Below are 21,896 nucleotides of genomic sequence, written 5' to 3' on the forward strand. Positions count from 1 at the left end.
ACAAACTAGCCAGTTCTGAAATAGTCAGAGGGTGCAGTGCAACTATTTTACCCTAGGTGGCCGCTCACTGCTGACTCATAACAAATGTGTAATTTTTTTTAATAGTTGCGAACTTGCAACGTACTAAGTCAGTGATAGTCAGAAATCGGAAGGTCTCCTTAATGATGTGCCCTATGCTCCATTCATAGTGCCTTCGGTTTGATCTATCCTGGACAGAGATTTGCGGAAACACCAGACTACACTTTAATCTACTGGTAATAATGATTTCTGAAAAATGCAGAATAAATCAAGATGTAACATTTATTTGTCATGTAAAATGTATCATGTCAATTACACAAGTGATTAAAAGCCAATTCAGAAATAATAAATACATAACATAAATTACTCAAAGATGACTCTAAAAGTAAGCAATGCATTCCTGACAGAGACACACAGTGGTGTGTGTTTTCCAAAAGGAAAACACTGAAACAGCACTGTATGGGGGATGTTCCTGGTAAAGGGTCCCAAAGACTGCTCTGTCACCTACCCTTTAATACCCAGATCAGAACAAAAGGGTTGTACCAATATTTTTGGGTCAATTCATGTACCCCAGGGGGTAGCATCTGGTTTCGGGAGATATCTTGAAGAGACATCACCCAGAGAGGAGAACAGGATTCTCCTAAGTTCTCAATCTTTCTCATTAAGCCAATGACTGCAATGAAATTAAGACCATTTTACCAATCGCACTGAGACACTTAAAATGATACCAAACATGAAAATGAAAAACAACAGATTCACAAGATACATCATATGTGATATATAGACATTCTTAGTGAACTTTTGGTGACTTGACTCAGGGGGAGAGGAAGGGTGGAGGGAGTTTGGACAGGACAATGTCCGGTGCTCCATCTTTGCTATCTTCTGTCCAGGGTGCATTTTATGGCTTTATTGCAGGGTGAGTTTTGTCTTAGCAGGAAAATCAGTTCTTACAAAGTCACTCACACGCTTAACTGTCACCAGCGCTACAAGGAGTCCCGTCTTAAGCGAGAGAAACTTCAACGCTATGCCTTCTAATGCTCAGGGAGCATTTCACCTTTAGCTTGTGGCTTGGATGCAATATAAATTCTTTATTATGTATTCAGATGTATTACATTATACACTATACATATGTATTATGTATGCAAAGCCCTGCCGTGCTGGCTGAGAAGGTGATCGCGACGTTTGCTTGCTTGGTAAACAGAGGTTAAACGCTGCATCCTCTTGTCTCCTGAGGGTGCTGGTTTCTCTTATTTTCTCGAGCGCTGGTCCGAACAGGCCTTTAGTTAGGTTGTATGCTGCGTCTATCACCCAATCCTGACAGGTATAGCCATAAAGCTCTCTCACCTGACATGGCCTGGCCAATAACATGGCCAAAGCCCTGAACCGCTCCACGGGAAGAACAGAGAATTAGATCATTCATATCACATATTTTCACAGGTTCTGCACTCCTGTGTCTAAGTGTCGCCCCATCTCCTCGAAAATCACTGCCTTGTACGTTGACAGTAAAGCCATTGCGTTCAGCGAACACTCTGACTGCGTTGCATTGGCCGGGAGCTTGCTCTTAAAGGGGCTACACCACTGGCGAGATTTGCCAATTTGCCGCGGCTCGTTTACACACCTTGTGCAGGAAACTGTCTGCCTGAGAGGCCAAGTCCATCTTGTTAGGGTGTCTAGACTGTTGGACAGGGAAGGAAGTGTTGTCTTCTTCTTCCTCGTCATCCATGTCTAAGGCGAGGAGATCAGAGTTAGCATCGCCCTCTGAGTCCTCGTCACCTGGTGTGTCACCTGTGCGAGAAGGCCATCAAACAGAGGAGGCATATCCAGGGAGTCGGCTTCCATCACGTCCGCCCAGCTCATGGTAGCTGGTGTCAGTAGCCATGGATGGTCAGTAGCCATAGATTTTGTGGCAGCTCCGTACAGACATGGGCCTTGTTGGTTAGCCACCGCCACTCTCAGCCTTCTCTCCAAGATTTTCCTCAGCATTGATGCACAGTGGACGGATGTTTGTGGTTCCGCAAGCGACATTTGAGCATGTTTTGGACCCATACACATTATGCACATAGTGTGATGGTCCCTGCCCTTGATGGTCCCCCACATGACGATGGACACGGGTGGGATACAGCCTCCCTGCTCTTCGACTCAGAGAGAAAGAGTAGTCCCATGACTCGTCACAACACGTTGGTCTAATGGTTCTTGTAGGGTAGTTACCCCTTTTAATGGCTCACATTAACGCGTGAAGCCTGAAGTTGACTTGACGCCACTGCAAATCCTACCGGTTGTTATTTAATACGAGATAGTCCAAACAGAATAGCTTGCCACTACTTAGAATTTTGCGATGTCACTCAACACAATCAAATCCAACGATGTCGTGTTCGGTGGTGTAATCCAATGGCGGTCCACCTGTTGAACACTATCACACAGTGTTGAACACTATCACACATCACACACTATCACTGTAGCTAGAGCATTCGGGGCCCCCTGAAAAAATACTGATGTGGGCCCCCACCACCCTCCACCAATATCATATACTGTACAATAGATGAGCATGGAGGCCCACATTTAACAGAAGAAGGTGATGTTGTTGTAAAACCTTTATTTTAAAATTACAACTTAAAAATTAAAAAAAAATTACAACTAATAAAAAGAAATTGTTAAATAATAATAAAACCAATTTTTAAAAAGTAACAACAAAATAATGTTTTTTCCCCATCAGGGAAACAGTCTGTTATAATTCATAAATCAAAAATTAAACATTTATAAATTGACAAGAATGCAGTCAAATTTAAAAAATAAACTCATTATTTTCCTATTTTTAATAAAGATAATATTATTAAATAAAGCTAAAATGTATTCATTCAAGTGCATTCGTGTTTTATTGATGTAATAAATACATAATCAGCCGGCAGGTTAGGTGCATAATGCAATGCGTTGTGACTCGTGTCAATTTTTTAACTCTATTTACAATAGTGTAAAAAGACAGGGATTTTGAACACGTAATCATTCGGTCGATGATTATGGTGCGCGCCAATAATGAAGAGTGACAGTAGCCTACCCGACAGGCTGTAGACAGTAGTTTTCTTATTCCCAGCGAAATAACAATACAACCTGTCTTTAAGAACGTCTTGATCGACTGGGATACAACAACTCTCCTGGCCTCCCTCTCCTTCTTTTCATAGCGTTTCTGGTACCCTGATTTATGTTTTCTTTTCCCCGACATTTTGTCAGTCAATCTCCTGCTCTTCCACCAAGCTCATCGTTAACTTCAGGCACTGCCGCCTCAACTCTGATTGGTTCTGTTCACGAGCTGGGGTGGGACTTACAATTTTATTGGGTCGATCTGGGGCACGTTCAAGTTCAAAACGGTGCGCAACGTTTTGCTACGGTTTCCGGGTTGAACGTCATGTTTCCTGGAAACGGCGTGCACCGGTGTGCAACGGGGTTTGAGATACGTTTTCTCTTGTTTGGTGGGTGTGTCAGAACTGGGGCCTGTACCATGAAGGCGGTTTAGGTGGCTAGCCAGCTATGTTTCAGTTTAGTTTCAGCCAACCCTGGGTTTTAGGTATATGAAAGTAGCTTGGCTTTAATCGGTGTTCGTTGCTATGGTATTGTTGGATTACATATTTATTAAATGTTTAATTTAGTTTTTCCACTGCAATAGTATATAAACTGATAAAGTTTAGTAGACTGATTTCAGATGATTATTGAGTTTACAGCAAGATATTCCTGCCCGACCTGTTTTTCCTTTGTAAGTTAAATGAGTCAGATCACGGAGACGCTAACCTATTGTCTTTAATGGCTCTTGGAGCAAGAGCCACAGTCCAGACGTTGAATCGTTTGGCTGATTTGATTAGCACATATGCATTTGAGTGGTTATGCTGATTAAATTGAGACTGCCGGTCTGGGGCGGGTTCCTTAACCTGTATACTCATTTACATGCTTTGTTTGAATTTGTCTCCACCTTCAAAAGTCCCTCCTCCTAAAATGCCTATAAGACACTATGTAAATTTATATACTTTAGATTATGTTGGATTCCTGCAGCCACGTACAGCGGAGTTCTCAATAAAGAATAACTTCTGTTGAACGCGATCCCAACTCCTGTCTCCTGGTCTCTGCTTCGATGAAAGAAAACTTTCCAACAGTATCTTACGCTGCATGGCTAACCTGCTCCGGGGCAGGTTATGTTCTGGATTCAATATCTCAGACTCAAGTTTGACCAATCAGCTGTGAGCAAAGAAACATATAGGTGACGTAACTAATTCCCAGCGTCTGTTCTCTGTTGCAATGGCTTCACCTTTTCTCCCAAATCCGGTGGACATCTCCGCGCAAATTGTTAGACGAGCACTTCGTAGAGAAAGAGTTTTTAGGGACAGACAAAATCCATTTGACTTTCCTGAAACTTACTTGTATGAAAGATACAGATTTTCCGCAGAAGGAATGTCTTATCTTTGTGAACTTCTTGAGCCGCACATAACAAATGTGACTCGTCGAAGCCATGCCCTTACTGTACCGCAAATGGTAGGCTATGTATTGCGTTGCGTTTTTTTGCAAGTGGTACATACTTGTATGCGGCCGGGGATGCAGAGAATCTAGGGAAAAACACGGTCTGTCGAACCATTCGAAAGGTGGTCCTCGCTCTGCAGGGGTACATAAATAGCATCATTGTGTTCCCTGGACATTTATCGACCATGTCCATAAAAGAGGGCTTTTATAAAATTGCCGGTAAAATATCTTGATAGGGTGACATCACATGAACAAATTTAACCTTTGTAACAACTGAGACAAGTCAGACATGAATATTTGTTATAGTTTAACAACTGATATTTAGAACTCACTCGGGGAATCTGTGTCCCAGCCCCCAAAACAGGGCAAGAAGATCTCAGTTACCCTGGTTGCCATGGCTGCGATCAGATAGGATGGTTTTTATGGCTCTTAGGAATGCTAACAAGTAACTAACTCAGGCACAGATATCAGAACAGAGTCTCCTGCGTTCATTTAATCGTAGACAAACTGATCTATAAATGAACATGCATCCCAGAAACTGTGTGAATGATTTACTGGCTTATGTACCATTATGTATATACTTTGATATATATTTGGATATACTTGGATCTGCTGATACTGGGGGGGACTGCAACTTTACCATCATCGAATTGGCAACAATCAACTCCTGGCCTTCTTGGCACTTCAGGAGGCTTTGAAGCATCCAGGACATGTGCTTACTCCAGCATCAAGGACAACCTCAGGAGTTCAGTGACTTCATTCAACATGAACGAAGTCCCTCGCAACTCTCACCATGTGCTCTTTTGTGTCCTGCCGCACCAGAGCGTGGAAGGCCACAATCTGCACTCCAGCCATGAGAACAGCGACAATACAAGTTCATCCTATTTTCTTCATCCAACGGAGAAGAAACGATTGCAATTTGCACCATGACTTTTGACACTCAAGGACCCAGCAACGAATTCAATCTTCAACCACTTCAAGAATTGATCATACAAGTATCTATTTTTAATGAGGTGCTCTGAAAATGATAAGCTTATGGTTCTTCTCATACAAAAAAAGATCTTGCTCCATAGTTCTATTTCCTGCTTCCGGTTCCATAACACTCACCACTTTACCTATGCATGTATGGATGTATGAATGTATGTATACGTATGTTTGTTTGTTTAGTTTAGTTATGTTTGTGATTTAGTTAATAAAACTTGTGCACAATTATGCATTTGGTTTCTGATCCTCTGTTTGCATACAAAGTCCCTTTTACGATTTTGATCTTGTTACATGCTCTAATGGCTGTACATAAGGAATAATTATTTTATATATATTTTTATATATTTAAAGATACATTTTCCTTAGAATAAATGAATAATCAAAGAGTTTGTTGGAACTGATTAATTGATTGTAATATTAATTTGGCTTACCTAAAAGTTAATCTAATTAACTGACCCAAATATTAATAATTAATCATAATTGGTAATTATGGATTATTATTAATATTTCCCCTTTGTGCTATTATTATTACACCTTTCACACTCATTTTTTTTTCTTCTTCAAAAAAGCATATTTCACACTTAGAAATCTATTATACAGTAGTCTGCAGTAGCTACCTGTTAAGAATGATTTTAAATATATATTTTTAATTCCTATGATAGGATTCCCTAGAGTCATAGGAGCAACAGACTGCACACATGTTGCAATCTCCACAGCTCTCGGAGAACATGAGGCAGATTATGTGAACAGAAAGTCCTTTCACAGCCTTAATGTTCAGGTAGGGCAACTATATAGCCTATGTGAAATGATTTTTATTTGCATTGAGATCAATCTTTAAATAAATAGTAACTAACAGATAGGACAATTATTTACTGTACATTTCATCTGCAGATGACTTGTGATCATGAATGCATGATCAAAAGTTTGGATGCCAAATGGCCTGGCTCAGTGCACGACTCACGAATTTTCCGTGAGTCTATTTTGTGTCAGCGCTTTGAGGAAGGCAAGTTAAATTTGGTACAGTACACTTTAAAGTTTTAATTTTAATTGCAAAACTTACACAATTTTCCCCTTTTCTGTTCTATGACAGGGCTTTTTGATGGCCTGTTTGTAGGAGATAGAGGTTATGCATGCCAGAGGTTTTTGCTAACCCCCTATACTGACCCTCAGACAGGGCCACAAAACCGCTTTGATGTGGCCCTCAGTAAAACTAGGGTCAAGATCGAGATGACCTTTGGCATCCTAAAGGCACGTTTCAAATGCCTTAGGTGTTTAAGAGTGTCACCAGAGCTGGCATCACAGATAGTGGCTGCATGTGCCATTCTGCATAATATAGCCACTATCAGAAAGGAGCGAGTACCACCACAAAACCAGCTTCTCCCTGATGAAATTGACCCCATCACAATTGACCACCCAGCTGGCGCAGCTGTCAGAGATGCAATCACAACACAATATTTTACTTAATAAAAGCACACTGACACTGCAGATAGGTCTCAAACTGTTTTATTGGTCATGTGGCTAGGGAGGAAGAAAGAGAGCAAGAAAAATTACATTAATAAACATTCACAGTGTTCATACTAAAGTGTTACTTGGTTAAAAAAAAGTTTACATACTGAGATCTGTTTTTTCCAACTGTTTGATCTCCAATTTAATTTTTTTAATTTGGAGCCTCCTCAGCTCACAGTCCAGCTCCTTCAGTGAACAGTCTAGTTCGAGACTCCTTTTGTACAGGGCCCTGACTGAGTCTGTTTCCACTGGAAACAATTCCACCACAAACAATCATTACACGTTTTCTGGAGGCTCATCAAATCACAAAAAGTGGCTTGACTTTCTACAAACACAGGACTGACTGTAATTTATGTCAAGGGTTTAAAGCATTACCTTGTTCACATTCCTTCTATAGCCCATTGAGGTAGAGGCTTCAGTTTCTGGGGTAGGTTGTGAAAAATCCTAAAAAAGAGATGTGGAAGTGTAACCCCTCACTCGGTTCGTGCGTTCTTTCATTTCAATAATGACCACGCGAAAGCAAATTTGCTGAGCACATTCACTTTAGTGTTTACTGCAACTGAGAAAATCTGGAAAAGACACGAAGAGCATCAAACAGACAATAAATACTGCTGGTCCGGTCATAAAACATCCTTCTCAAAAGCTCGCGTAAACTGACAAGATAAACATTTTTTTTTGTTACATACAAATATGACTCAGTCTCTTTTCCTTTTATAAATATAGAACAAAAATTGCTCAGAAGGAAAGTAATACATCATACCTGGAAAAGACACGAAGAGCATCAAACAGACAATAAATACTGCTGGTCCGGTCAGAAAACTGTCAGAAAATAATAAACAAAATAATCAATCAAATATACCAAATGAAATAAAAAGCGGACGCCATTAGCACATGGCGTGCTGTATGCACAACCACCTGTCAGGCATGTAAAACCCTGCTACACACTAATTTACCATTCTGAACAGGAAATACAGAATAAAGTTCTCAAACACATTTCTAGACAAATGTAATTGACTATTTTTTTCACTATTGACTATTTACTTCCAACATTTTCTTAACCGATCGACCAGAGACTTTTTCACCTACCATCCTTCTCAAAAGCTCGCGTGAACTGAGAAGATGGCTGATTCAACCCATTGTACACCCTTCTTGCCTGTAGGTGTCTCCCTCTTTCCAAGATGCATTATTTAAATAACCAATGAACAGGATTAATTGAACAAGAACCAATATTTTATAACTAAAAGAAGCATTTTGACACTATTCACACTTAGTTTCTGTTTTTTCCTTTCTTTACTCGGTTACATAAGGGCCAGTCACGTAATTATGACATTCAAATGTGTTCCATAATAAAAAGCTCGGTGCATTCACCTCAGCAACTGTTTCAGAACACACAGACAGAGTGTCTTCATCGTTTGGTTCACCCTAATAAATAAAAGGCCCATGTAAAGCATAACTGTTATAAAGCAGTTATAAAGTCTGCTGCATACTGACCTCTGTGTGGGAGACTGTGTGTATGTGTGCTGGCTTCAACAGGGACACTGTATTTCCCTCTACTGCAGAACATACAGTCAGCCATATTTAAAACTTAAAAAAAGTAGTAATGCACACACATACCCAGTGTCACTTGCTTAAATGAGCCAGCACCAGGGTCAGACTAGTACAGCACTTGCAATCCCATCCATAATCGGCCGCCCCTTATTGTTACTCAGCGCCAACTCCTCCGCCACAGTGTAATCTTGAGGAGGTGGCCCTCCCCCAGTTTTCCTCATTTCACATTTTTTTCTGTTTGCTGCAAACAAGTGTTTGTGATTAAATGTTCACAAAAATAATAAAAGGTTGTGGTAAATACTCACCACTTTGAATTATATTTTTATATTTTGTCTTGATCTGCTGCCAAGAACGTTTGGAGTTGGGGTTGCATCTAAAAATCAATGAATATCAATCTTTCTTAGGATGTAATAGCCTATACATTCACATTTTACATACATCTACACACACACGTATGTATGTATATATCAACACGAATACATTTTTATTTCAGCATTTAATACATTTTTAATATGATTAGCCTACATAAATTTACATTAATTGTTTAACCTACGCATTAACACAATCAACAATCTTCCTCCAAGATTGTTCTCTTGCTTTGGCAGCAGATACAGTGTTACTGCGATCTTGAAAAACACTTCTATATTCTTCATATTTCTGAAGAATAATCTCTTGCTCCTGCGCGGAAAAAAATATAACTTGAATATGGAACGCGATTGGCTGTTCAGTGTCGACGTCACTCTAGTAATCATAGCTTAAAGGGGGGGTGAAATGCTCATTTTCACCCAATCTCCTGTTAATCTTGAGTACCTATAGAGTAATATTGCATCCTTCATATCTCCAAAAAGTATTTTGTTTTATTAAATTTTTAACATAAAGATAGGCTGTACCGAGTCTTTCCGGAAAAAAACGAGCGGCTGGGGGCGGGCCGTGTGGGCGAAGCTTAGCTGTGCTAACGCGCCAAGCTAGTGACAACACACAGAGCCATTTGTTCAACAAACAGTTTTACTCACCGTCCGGTTCCAACGCACGACCGCGAACCTTTATCATTGTGACTGCTCGATCCTTAAGCATTAGACGATCTGCAAATCCGTAGATCTGGGCTTTGTTTATAAAACAATCATCGTCGAAATGCAGGGAACAAAAGTCTTACACAACTCCGTTTATGCTCAGGAAAACAAACTGCCACGGGTTCCTTAACGCTGGGTTCTTTGGGAATCTGTGCAGGGTTGTCTTGCCCTGGCAACCAAAAACACACTTCTTTGGTGACATTGACTTCCCAAAAGCCGGGCAGGGCGCTTTGATGGCGAACTGCTTTCGCTCTCTTGCTCTGGTCTACGAGTGCGCGCGCGGCCGCGATCTTACCGGAGAAGTGCCCTTAGGACCCATATAAGGAAATTCCGCCCTATCTTACGTAAGACAGAGCCATACTCGAAAAAAACTTTCCGAAACTTGTGACAAACCGGAAGGAGTATTTTTGGAACAAAAATACTCCTTCAAACGTACAACTTAGTTTTTGAAACTTTGTCCATGTTTAGCATGGGAATCCAACTCTTTACCAGTGTAAAAAACTCAGTATGCATGAAATAGCATTTCACCCCCCCTTTAAGGATCAAAGCCTGAGTTGACAGAGAAAGTTGATGAGCTGCATCATGGTACCAATAAAGCCTGATTGCATCGGTTTGGTTTTGTCGACTCAAAACTAATCCTGTAACCCCGAGTTTGTTCAGCTACCTTCATGGTACAGGCCCCTGCAGTCCAATCAACAGCAACATGTATATAAAGCACGCAGTATTAAAGTGAACTCGCACAATGTGTTCGATGCAGCTCGGTATACGCAACAACTGAGGATATTAGAAGACATGTTTGTTGTAAGTTTTATAGTAAAAATATAGGTGAAGACTCAAATTTCATCATTTAATGTTTTTTTGTATTATTATTACTTTTTATTAATATTCATAATCAGTAGTATTACTTTTTATATACATTCATAATTGTTTGTACTCAATGTATTTTGTGAGAAAGGGAGAAAGGGAGACTTTGGACTGAATTGTGTGCTGAGTTGGAGACTGAAATGTATAGTGTATACATTCCTATGTTAATGGAAACCATATGTTCTTCTGCTGAATGTATGTGTTCCTATGGTGATGTTTTTTTCTTTGGTCAGTGGTATAAAGACCAAGCCTTTTGTCCGAAAATCAGGAAGAGATGGAAATGTAGGAAAGATGACTGAGAAGCTGAATTAGATCTTCGCTTAGTCCATTGTCTCTCCCTCCTATGTTTTATAAACCAAATAAATAAGAGATCTCTTGGCAAAATCACAGGTGTCTGTTTCCATGAAATTAAACAACAGGGGAAAGCCAGATTTTTAAATCAACAATAGGATATCAACATAATGATGTAGTTGTTTATATTTTTAGCTTCATTGCAAGTGTATGACATTTGGTATAGAAATAAACAATGGTAATTAAGTGCTTTTCCTAAAAATGAGAAAGAAAATACAGGGTATTAAAACAGTATGAACTACAAATAAAGTCAGTATGTGAGGCTAAATAGATGTGTTTTAGTCTGAATTAGGTAAGATGTGTGCTTCCATTTCAGTTTCAGCAATCCCTTCACTCGATTGGGATGTTCTCTTTTGTTCTGGGCGGCAAGTGCAGTAACTGTAACATCGGGCATATTTTGTAGTATTAAAAACATATTTATACCGACTTCATCAGGCTCAGAAAATTCTTCACAAAGAACACAAAGAATGACCTTCTCAGCTGCCATAGTTGCAACTCTTGCGTCATCAGAACAGTGTGTTCAACGCATCACCGTTTCTGTTTAAAAAACGTTGTGCAACGTTTTGTCGGGGCTGAACCATAGACTGTAAAAAAATGGGCTGAACGCAGCCCTGATGTTTGTCACTGACTGAATAATTAATAAATACTTTAGATCGGACTAAACCATTTATAGGGAGGTAAGAGGATATTTGGAAAAAATATTTAACCAAATTGCATGTTTTTGTGGTTTTCATTTAAATCTCAGGCATACAACTAATATAAATATTAGAATTATTCACACAACAGGGGCCTATAGTATAACTGCTGGATTTTGTGGGGGGCCCCTATAATTGTCACCACTTTTCACCCCACTAGCGACGGCTGACCCAATTTAGGTTTTTGCAGCTCGAAAGTCAATAGCTCGAGAGTTGATAGACTACCCTGGCTGCAAAATACATTTTTCTGCCGCTAGGGTGCGTCTAGATTTATAATAAATAGTATAATGTGCATCCAGCTTAAGGGCTTAAATAGACAAGAAGAGGTAATGAGGTAATAAACATCAGGGGAATGTAATCAGTAACTACATGAACAAACGGGCACACACTAGGAAACTTGGGATCCATCTCAATCAGCTCCCTAGTAGTAAGGGCACTGCAGGGAGTCGACAACTTAAGGGCTGTTTCAATTAAATCACGAAACTTAAATCACGTGAGCATAACACATAATAGACGTTTTGAAATTATTTTATTATATTTCAGCATACATACATCGCTAGACACGCAATAAACATAATCTAGCTAAGATTTATAATAATTTGTTTACAGCTGAAATGTTGCGGGTAGGCTATATATAAAAACAAACTATTTATCATAATGTACTTTAAATAACATTACAATAATGTTAGAAAGATATCAGCTCTCAGTAGTGATGATGTTGTACAATGTCACATTGCCGGAAATAGAGTCATCATCAGTGTCCCAAGTGTAGCGAGCCAGGATCCTTACTGTCTTTACTAGTGCCCGAATTCGTGAACCCGATATACTGATTCCCCAGCTCGGGAGCTGATTGAGACGCACCCTAGGTCAACTTACTATGACATGGAACACAGGCAAACAGGAACAGGGAAGACAGACGCAAAACATAATGAGCATAGAAATACATGTTACAATGACCATCCTGCTCGGTTTTTGTCTGTATTTAGTTAAACATTTCCATGTGTCTTCTTAATTATTTTATTTTTTCATTGCCCTGCCTGGAGCTTCAGGCTGTCGTCTGAAGGAAAACAATAATTATAAACAGCAGAATGTCATGTGGAAGAAAGACAGAAAGTAACACCTACTCCGTTCTACTTTTTTTAATCGCTTCTTTGACACACCTTCAATACAAAATGATGTACGAGACACAGGAATGACAAAGGCAGAGGTGAAAAACCGTTCACAGAAGAAAGTAACTAATGGACAACTAAAGATCATCTGGAGAAAACGCTCTGTGGGGTCTGAGTAAACAAATTTCACAAAAGGTATGTTTCATTTTAGTCTATCCAGGTTTACTCAGATACTGCTTTAAATGTGAGCATAGGGGATCTCTAGACAATAGTGGCAGAATAAAAGTCAGAAAAGTCAACCTGAAAAACTTGTTTTAAGATAATGTCATTGTCTTGCATTTTATGGTAAAATTAACAGGGAATCTTGAAAAGAGTCTTCAAATATAAAAAAAATAATTACGAAAGACTATATAGTTCTGATTTAAGATTAGCTCTTGCTCTGTGTTGTGGTGTTTTTACATACAATACAGTTAAAAAGTTTTCGGTCTTTTTTGAAAGAAATTAAAACATTTTTCTGCAAAGATGCTTTAAATTGACCAAAAAGACAGTAAAGATTTTTACATTGTTAAAACAATATAAAATAAATGCTGTTTTTTTTTTTAATCAAAAAATATGGAAAAAAAAAATGTCAGCATTGAAAATAAGAAATGTTTCTTGAGCACCAAATCAGCATAGAATGATTTTTGAAGGATCATGTAAGTATGCTGATAAAAAATGTGTGGCCTTTGTACAAAAGATCAGATCTCTGTTTCAACTGAAGTATAATATGCTATTTGTAACATTCTTTAATCATGCTAGAGAACATGAACATCATATTTTACACAAACTTGTGAAGTTCGTGGAGCTTTTGAGTGCCTCCTTTTTCAACATTTTCATTTAAATTAGTACACATTACAAATTATAATGGAAAAAAAAAATGAAAAAAACTGAAGTAAATAGAAGCATAATGGAAGCAGACTACAGTGATCTCAAATTGTTGGACCCCATTGTATGTCATAAACAAAACCCATTCTGACCAATTGTTTGTACAATCACTGAATTCTTTCAGCTCTTTGATTCTTTGCTCTTCCCACAACCCTTGCCATGTTTTCTTAGTAAATGTTGTTGTTGGAGAGGGCAGGCAGTGACATGCTCAAGTGCCCTGCATGGCAAACTACTTTTTTCAAAGAAAAAATGAGATCTATTATCACTCATGAATGAAACTGAACATCAACACCAAGATTTTCCTGAGGAATAATAACAGACAACCCTTAGGATGATGCAGGATGTATATTATCTCACACAGTAATAATTTCTACTAAACCATCAATTATTACGCAAGAGTGAGAGACGCGCAGTTTTTGTTTAATACAATACTGTAAAGCCTACCAATGAATCTCAATCCCAGCAACACTATAAATGTGTTATGAAAGCCTTTTTAATGTAATGTTTTTTAGACACTGTGAACTAATGTAAAATTGATCAAGCAAGATAATGTGTGAATTTGTTGGTAAGCATTTTGGTTAGACTGGGTCTGCATGTGGTTTTTGAACTCAAGAAATAACAAGATAAAACAAAATAATGACAAATGCTTTAACTCTAAACCTTACGATCATTCACGCACATGCATAAACTGATAAAAAAATTGACATACCTCACGATGATGTTTTTTTAGAGAGGTCTTGGATGAAAGTGTTGTGAAGTCAAAATAGCGACAGCAGAAACCTCATAGACAGGACTAACACAGTTAAGAGACCAAGACGGTTCGGTAGACAGGTGCACATCTGATTATCATTATTCACCACAGATTTCTATTTGCTTGATTTCACAGTCTTCTTCCTTCCTCTTTTTTGAAATTGTTGGTAAATGTTCTGTTGTAAGAAATGTGTAAACTCTTTTAGTGATTTGCATTGAACTTTGTGATCTACTTAATTAACTTAAAGGAATAGTTTACTTTAAAATGAAAATTCTGTCATCATATACTCACCCTCATGTTGTTTCAAACCTGAATGAATTTCTTTCTTCTGCTGAACAGAAAGGAAGATATTTAGAAGAATGTCAGTAACCAGACAGTTTCTGGGTCCCATTGACTTCCATAGTATATTTTTTTCCTACTATGGAAGTCAATGGGACCCAGAAACTGTCTGGTTACTGACATTCTTCTAAATATCTTCCTTTCTGTTCAGCAGAAGAAAGAAATTCATACAGGTTTGAAACAACATGAGGGGGAGTATATGATGACAATTTTCATTTTAAAGTGAACTATTCCTTTAATATTGTCACTGCCAAAGTAACTGCAGTGTCACGGTTTGGTGTAAGATGATGAAAAAGATGAAGGCAGAAGATCCCAATATAAACTCACAAAAGGTATTTCCACAGGTACAGACAGGCAGATTACACTTACACCAAAAAACACTTAACAGACAAGAACGGACAAAGACTGACTGAACAGAAGGAACTAAATACACACACTGCTGAAACACTGACAGAACACAGGTGATACGGATAATTAACTAGACACAGGTGATACAATTGAACTAATAACTAATAATGACTGAAAACGGCACGTGATGAGATGACAGGTAGACAAGTCCAATGAAAACAAACTAAACAGAACACAACAGTGACATAATTCCCCCCACCTGGTAGGCACGGCCTCGCGCCGTAGAAGAACTAACTGCGGGCGGGGACTCAGGAGAAGGACGAAGAGCGGGTGAGGGCAGACTGAAGGCAAGAGGGACCAGGGTGGAGCAGGCTGTGCAGGCGGAGCAGGCGGCCAGGGCAGAGCCGACGGAGAGAGGAGCCATGGAGGAGGCAGGGCTGACGACTCCAGGGGGCCAACTGACGGGGGCGGAGCAGTTGGGAGAGGAGACCAGGGTGGAGCCAGAGAACCGATGAGACGGGGCGATGCTGAGGGACTGGGAGGACATCCAGAAGGCCACGGCGGAGCCGGAGTGACCGAAGACCAAGGTGAAGACGGAGGGAGTGAGGAGCCCAACAGAGCTAGAGGGATGGATGGACGAGGCGAAGCCAGAGGAAAGGAGTCCCGAGGCGAGGGCAGGGCGAGGAATGATCAAGGTGGAACCGGGGGGACGAGGGAGCCTGGCGGAGCTGGTGGGCCACGGCGGAGGTGAGGGAGATAGGAGCCACGGTGGAGGCAATGTACTGGCAGGCTGAAGCAGAGTCCAAGTAGAGGAGATCGGAAGCAGAGTCCAGGGATCCACCGACCCTGGTGGAGTTGGTGGAAGGCAGACCCACGGCGACTCCACCTCCTCAAAGGTGGATAGAGGAGCAGAGGGGTTGCCAGGTAATGGTGGAGGAAGGGTTGAGAGAAGGCAGATGAGAGGAGGTGGGAGAGGGAGCCTGGGTGGGAGTTCAGGCTCTGGGATGGTGACAGGCTCAGGGCTGGGCGGAACCAGCGGCGAAATAGTCTCTGGGCTGGACGGGACCAGCAGTGAAGGCTCTCTGCGGGTATGCCGTTAACAGTCTCTGGCTCGGCGGGCATGACATGATGCGCAGGCTCGGCAGGACTGACGTGAAGTGCAGGCTCGGAAGAAAAATCAAATTGACCTCTTCTGGACTCTGGACGAGGACAGGAGGCGAGACGTGATGATCGAGCTGGTCAGGTCCGTCTTCAGCGGCTCCCACAGTGAGGGAGGATCCACACACCCATAAGGTGTGGTCGATGAACGGCAGGTGAACGTCGCCTAACAGCAGCATCTGTGCGAGTAGATCGTTCATCCCACTCCAGAACTGCTGTTTCAGAGAATCCTCATCCCAGCTTGCGTCTTGAAAAAGGTTGAGGTAGACCTCCACATACTCCTCCAGTGAACGACAGTTTTGATATAAACAGTCATCCATATAAAATTTTAGTTGGTCCATTCTTCTGTCACAGAAGATGTCATCTGTAAGATGATGAAAAAAATGATGAAGGCAGAAGATTCCAATATAAACTTTTACTCACAAAAGGTATTTCCACAAGTACAGACAGGCAGGATTACACCAAAAACCACTTAACATGGACAATAACAGACAAAGACTGACTGAACTGAAGAAACTAAATACACACACTGATGAAACACTGATTGACAGAACACAGGTGATACGGATAATTAACTAGACACAGGTGATACAATTGAACTAATAATGACTGAAAACGACACGTGACGAGATGACAGGTAGACAAGTCCAATGAAAACAAACTAAACAGAACACAACAGTGAAAACGGGGGGTTTTTTTGCACAAAATTAGAGTACCAAATCAGCATAAGAATTATTTCTGAAGGATCATGTGATGCTGAAGACTGGGTAATGATGCTGAAAATTCAGCTTTGCCATCACAGAAATAAATTACATTTTAAAATATATTAAAATAGAGCAGGTATTTAAAATTGCAAAAGTACGTCACAGTTTTACTGTTTTACTGTATTTTTGTATCAAAAAATGCAGCCTTAGTGAGCATAAGAGACTTCTTTTCAAAAAAATATCAGATCAAACAATAAAACAATAATGTCAGATCCCCTATAATAACATTGCAAATCCCTGGTTGAAGACCCCCATCTTAGAATCCTACAGATGTTAAACTTTAAGAAAGAAACCCATTTCAAACACACATAATAAAGGTTTCATTTGTTGATCTATGTGCTTCATTTCAGTTGTCTGTAATAAATATTTTTTTCTCTTTTTTGTGACAGCAATGACTTCCTCATTACCTCCTAATTCCTCCCATTCGTCCCTCTCAGAGCTCCACTGTCCCGTTCTGCAGAAAATGATCTCTCACACCCTGAACAATAACACTCAAGTGAACCTGGCGGCGGTGAGTGTGCATGGTGTGGTATCCACTCTGGGAATCCTGGAAAACGGACTGGTGCTTTGGGTCCTTGGTTGCCGTCTTCGTTGCAAGACGGTTGCGGCAGTATGGGTTCTTAATCTGGCACTGTCGGACTTCCTAACCACACTAACTTTGCCATTTTTCACTCATTACCTACTGAAGGGCCACAGCTGGGAGTTGGGCGGCCCATTGTGTGCAGCCCATGCCTCCATATTTTTCCTCAACATGTTTGTTTCTGCCTTCCTACTAGCTGTGATATCGTTGGACCGTTGTTTGTTGGTGACTAAGCCGGTGTGGACTCAGAATCATCGCACTGTGTCGGCAGCATGGAAGATCTGTGGCCTAGGATGGGCATGGGCGGCGGTTAACACGTTTCCGTATTTCATGTTCCGATCCGTCGTGCTTAAGCAGGATGGCCGCAAACTTTGCTATCATGATTTTGCACTCTATTCCACACAGAGCACGCTGCATACAGACTGTAAGGCACGTCAGGAAGCGACGGCAGTGTCCAAAGTGTTGCTGGCATTTGTCGTGCCACTGGTGGTCATTGCTGTCAGTTATGCTTTCTTTGTTATAGAGCTGCATGCTCGCAGGAAGAGGCTCGAGAGTAGACGGAAGAGTGCGAGCAATGGCAAACAGAAATCTTTGAAATTCTTCCGCAGCCTGTCTTCACCAGTCGGACAAAACGGTGCTCGACTCTCGCAAGGTTTCACGAAAATGGTAGTCACGGTGATCGCAACCTTTGTTCTCTGCTGGCTGCCCTACCACGCTTTCTGCTTGCTGGAGGTGACGGCTCAGTACAAGACAGAGCTTGTGGATCTGGTGGAGGTGTCCTTACCTTACGTAACAACGTTCACTTTCCTGAACTCTGTGTTGAATCCAATTATCTACACTTTTAGCTGTCCAAACTTCTGCAGTCGAATCCGCCAAAGTCTAGGGGCGCTTTTTGAGGGGCTGGTGGAGGAAGCTGGGCCATTAGTGCTGGTTACTGGAAGGATGAAGAAAAAAGATATCTTGTCTCCCACTTTACTCAGCTCTCCAACCCCTCCCAGAGTTCCCCGCATCCAGCATGACTCCCAGGGCTCCATCAACCTCTTCGGTTTTAAAAGCTGTCCCACAGATGAGATCAAGAGAGACGTCAAAATGTAACTTTATCATTAGGAATAACATTACCTGGTACTGATGACTGATGTTTCTGAGTGGACTACGGTCTGCTAACTAGAGGTCACAATCATGGGATGGCCTTATAAGCCTTTATATTTTTCTGTGTCTCTTTCCTCCACTGGGTTTGATTTAAGCCATAGTCATGCTGGATTACCTCTGAGGTTGTTAGGTTGTAATATTAGAGAGTTCGTGGCACTGGAGTAAAAGCAAAAATCCCTCAATCACAGACGAAGAAACATGGCCCATATTCCTGTCTCTGTTCTCCCACATTGCTCAGATTACTGACTACAGTATATACACACAAGATTTATGCTCATTTTAAATCAGGCCACACACGGGTATGGAAGGTATGGAAAACTGGACTGCAGTTTCCCTCAATATACATTAATATTAGCCATAAAGAGACTACATGAAAACTAAATATTTATCTTGAAGCTTCTCATCAGAATATTTAGTGTTGTCTAAACTAGTCTTTTTATCAAGGAAAAAAAATCTTTTAACTAGAATACAGACTAGACACAAAACTTTTAATTCTATACCTTTTCAGTCAGGATTTCGCCCATCTCATGGCACTGAAACTGCTCTTCTTTGTGTGGTTAATGACATTCTTCTGTCCATGGATTCATGGTTAATAAAAATCTTGATGCTTCTCGATCTAAGCTCTGCATTTGACACAGTCTGCCATGAAATACTTATCTCTCGCCTTTCTGATATTGGCATCACTGGTTCAGCTCTTTCCTGCTAATTTCCTACATCAGTAACAGAAAGTATTATATCACAATACAAGGATATAAATCTGCCACTGCTCCACTTTCACATGGGTCTCCCTCAAGGTTCAGTTCTTGGTCCACTATTATTCATAATTTATATATATCCACTTGGTGACATCATACGCATTTACCTGTTAATCTTTTCTATTTTTATACAAACTGTTATTACAAATTATATTATCAGCATAACAATTCAAGTAAAACAAAGTTAAAAAATTGACATGAATTTCAGAAATTCTTAGTTTTGGTATGTCATGTTTTGTAGAACACAAAATAAAATGTTTTAAAGAATGTTTATGTTGTTCTTTTCCATACAGTGAAATGGCTGATAAACTGTCAAAGGGGGAAAGGTGTGATAAATGCATTATAAAAAAAAATTACATACAACTTGTATTTCACATTTGTATAGTCAATGGAAGCCATATGACAGCAAATAACAGACTGAAATTTAAGTTGATATTCACGGAAAATCTTGCTTGACTGCTTGGCTGTGGTCATTGTATTTAAAAGTATGGACCTTCTGCTATGAATAATACATACTGCATTCCACAGAATAAAGAAGGACTTGGATATGTATCACTGGCCAACTTTATTAGGAACACCTGTTCAACTGCTCATTAAAACAAATATCTAATCAGCCAATCACATGGCAGCAACTCAATGCATTTAGGCATGTAGACATGGTCAAAAAGATCTGCTGAAGTTCAAACTGGGCATCAGAATAAGGAAGAAATGTGATGTAAGCGACTTTTAATGTGGTTTAGTTGTTGGTGAGAGACGGGCTGGTCTGAGTATTTCAGAAACTGCTGATCTGATCTGAATTTGCACATACTTCCTGGTTCTTACCAGAGTATGACCGTATTAGCCCATTCTGTCAACACTGCATTGGCTGCCTATTAAACATCGCATAAATTTTTAAATATTGCTGATTACTTACAAAGCACTAAATGGTTTAGCTCCGCAGCACTTGAGCGAGCTCTTAACGCATTATAGTCCTTCACGTCTATTGCGATCTCAAAATTCCGGCCAGTTAATAATACCTGGAATATCAAAATCGACCGCTGGCTGTAGATCCTTTTCTTATTTAGCACCAAAACTTTGGAACAGTCTTCCTGCCATTGTCCGGGAAGCAGACACACTCTGTCAGTTCAAAGCCAGATTAAAGACACATCTCTTTGACCTATAGCATTCACATAATACATTATATACATATATACAGTAGAAATTGAACTGATAGAGAATGGAGTGGACAGATGGAACAGTTCATGTTTTAAGCTGTAAAAGAGTGAGGACTGTGCTGTAACTGTATGAAACAGATGCTCTTAGTGGTATTAAAACTCCATATATGCGTCACTAGCAGCTTGCAGCTACTCTGGGACAAAGGGAATGAGGGAACAAGCTGTTTTGAGTGTATGTGTTCTCATTGTCATAAAAATATAGTCATGCTTAGCAAAAACGCACATTCATAATATCTTATTCTTTATTCAAAATATCTTAAGTTTATTCAAATGTGCTATTATACTTCTTTTACTGCTATTATTTCAGTCTTTTTATGTACTTCTCAAAAATATACATAAAAATTGCACTTGACTTATACTGACAGAAAAGTCTAAGTATATTTGGCCTATTTGTACTCAATCCTTTGATCGAGATATACTTGTATAATTAAGTATTCTACATATACTTGGCTTGTTGTGTGTACTCTTTTGATTGAGTAGCCTATTAAATACTATTAACATATCATTTTACATACTTTCTTGTCTAATAAACTTACATTGTTTTAAAATATTGATTTATAAAGAAAACAAATATGTTCCTAATCCTGAGTATCAGAATATTTGTGTAGGCTATTCCACCGGTAGAGTAAATAATAATAATAATTTGTTACATTTATATAGTGCTTTTCTTTGCACTTAAAACGCTTTACATATTGAAGGGGGGAATCTCCTCAACCACCAATGTGCAGCATCAACCTTTATGTGACAGCAGCCATATATATATATATGTATACATATACATATGTATATGTATATGTATATGTATATGTATGCATATGCATATATGTATACATATACATATACACAGATAGCCTATATATATATATATATATATATATATATATATATATATATATACAGTATATATACACACACACACACATACACACACACATATAGGGATGATTAGAAGGCCATGATAATGGCCAGGATGCCAGGGTTACATCCTTAGTTTTTTTAATGACCACAGAGAGTCAGGACCTCAGTTTAACGTTTCATCCAAACGACGGAATGATACATAGGAATTGACTTCAAAACTATTTTACTCTTTCCCTGGCATTGACTGAATTTTCTGCCTATCCATGTTTTCACTGTTATGAGTAGGGGACGCTATTATGCATCTTGAATATAATCATCTGAAATATTACATAATCTCCGGATCAAAACAGGTGAAGAAGCAGAAACAAGTGATCAGTCATCAAACATTACACAGCATGTAAAACAAAACTG

The 21,896-nt window shown here is 39.8% G+C and overlaps 1 protein-coding gene and 1 pseudogene across 4 annotated transcripts; both read left to right on the forward strand.

Moving 5' to 3' along the window:
- Positions 1-4,299: 4,299 nt before the first annotated feature.
- On the forward strand, positions 4,300-9,031 carry LOC307153650 (putative nuclease HARBI1; annotated as a pseudogene). Its single transcript has 4 exons — positions 4,300-4,737; positions 6,165-6,280; positions 6,394-6,505; positions 6,593-9,031. The product of its transcript is annotated as a putative nuclease HARBI1 (transcript).
- Positions 9,032-12,692: 3,661 nt separating this feature from the next.
- Positions 12,693-19,963, forward strand: LOC307174402 (prostaglandin D2 receptor 2-like). 3 transcript variants are annotated; one of them, XM_079898183.1, is made up of 2 exons: positions 12,693-12,840; positions 17,319-19,963. In XM_079898183.1, exon 2 carries the CDS (start codon positions 17,321-17,323, stop codon positions 18,602-18,604), a length of 1,284 nt encoding a protein of 427 aa, XP_079754309.1. In that variant the 5' UTR covers positions 12,693-12,840; positions 17,319-17,320; the 3' UTR covers positions 18,605-19,963. The 3 variants fall into 3 exon arrangements, with proteins under 3 accessions (XP_079754309.1, XP_079754311.1, XP_079754310.1); XM_079898185.1 differs by having other exon boundaries at positions 12,716-12,840; positions 17,367-19,751; XM_079898184.1 differs by lacking the exon at positions 12,693-12,840 and adding an exon at positions 16,628-16,932 and having other exon boundaries at positions 17,319-19,751.
- The last annotated feature ends 1,933 nt before the right edge of the window (positions 19,964-21,896 follow it).

Source organism: Squalius cephalus (assembly GCF_949319135.1).
Source record: "Squalius cephalus genome assembly, chromosome: 2".
NCBI lineage: Eukaryota > Metazoa > Chordata > Actinopteri > Cypriniformes > Leuciscidae > Squalius > Squalius cephalus.

Bases quoted from the DNA above. Each gene is read 5' to 3' on its own strand.
- LOC307174402 (XM_079898183.1), top strand. From the start codon at position 17,321: ATGACTTCCTCATTACCTCCTAATTCCTCCCATTCGTCCCTCTCAGAG.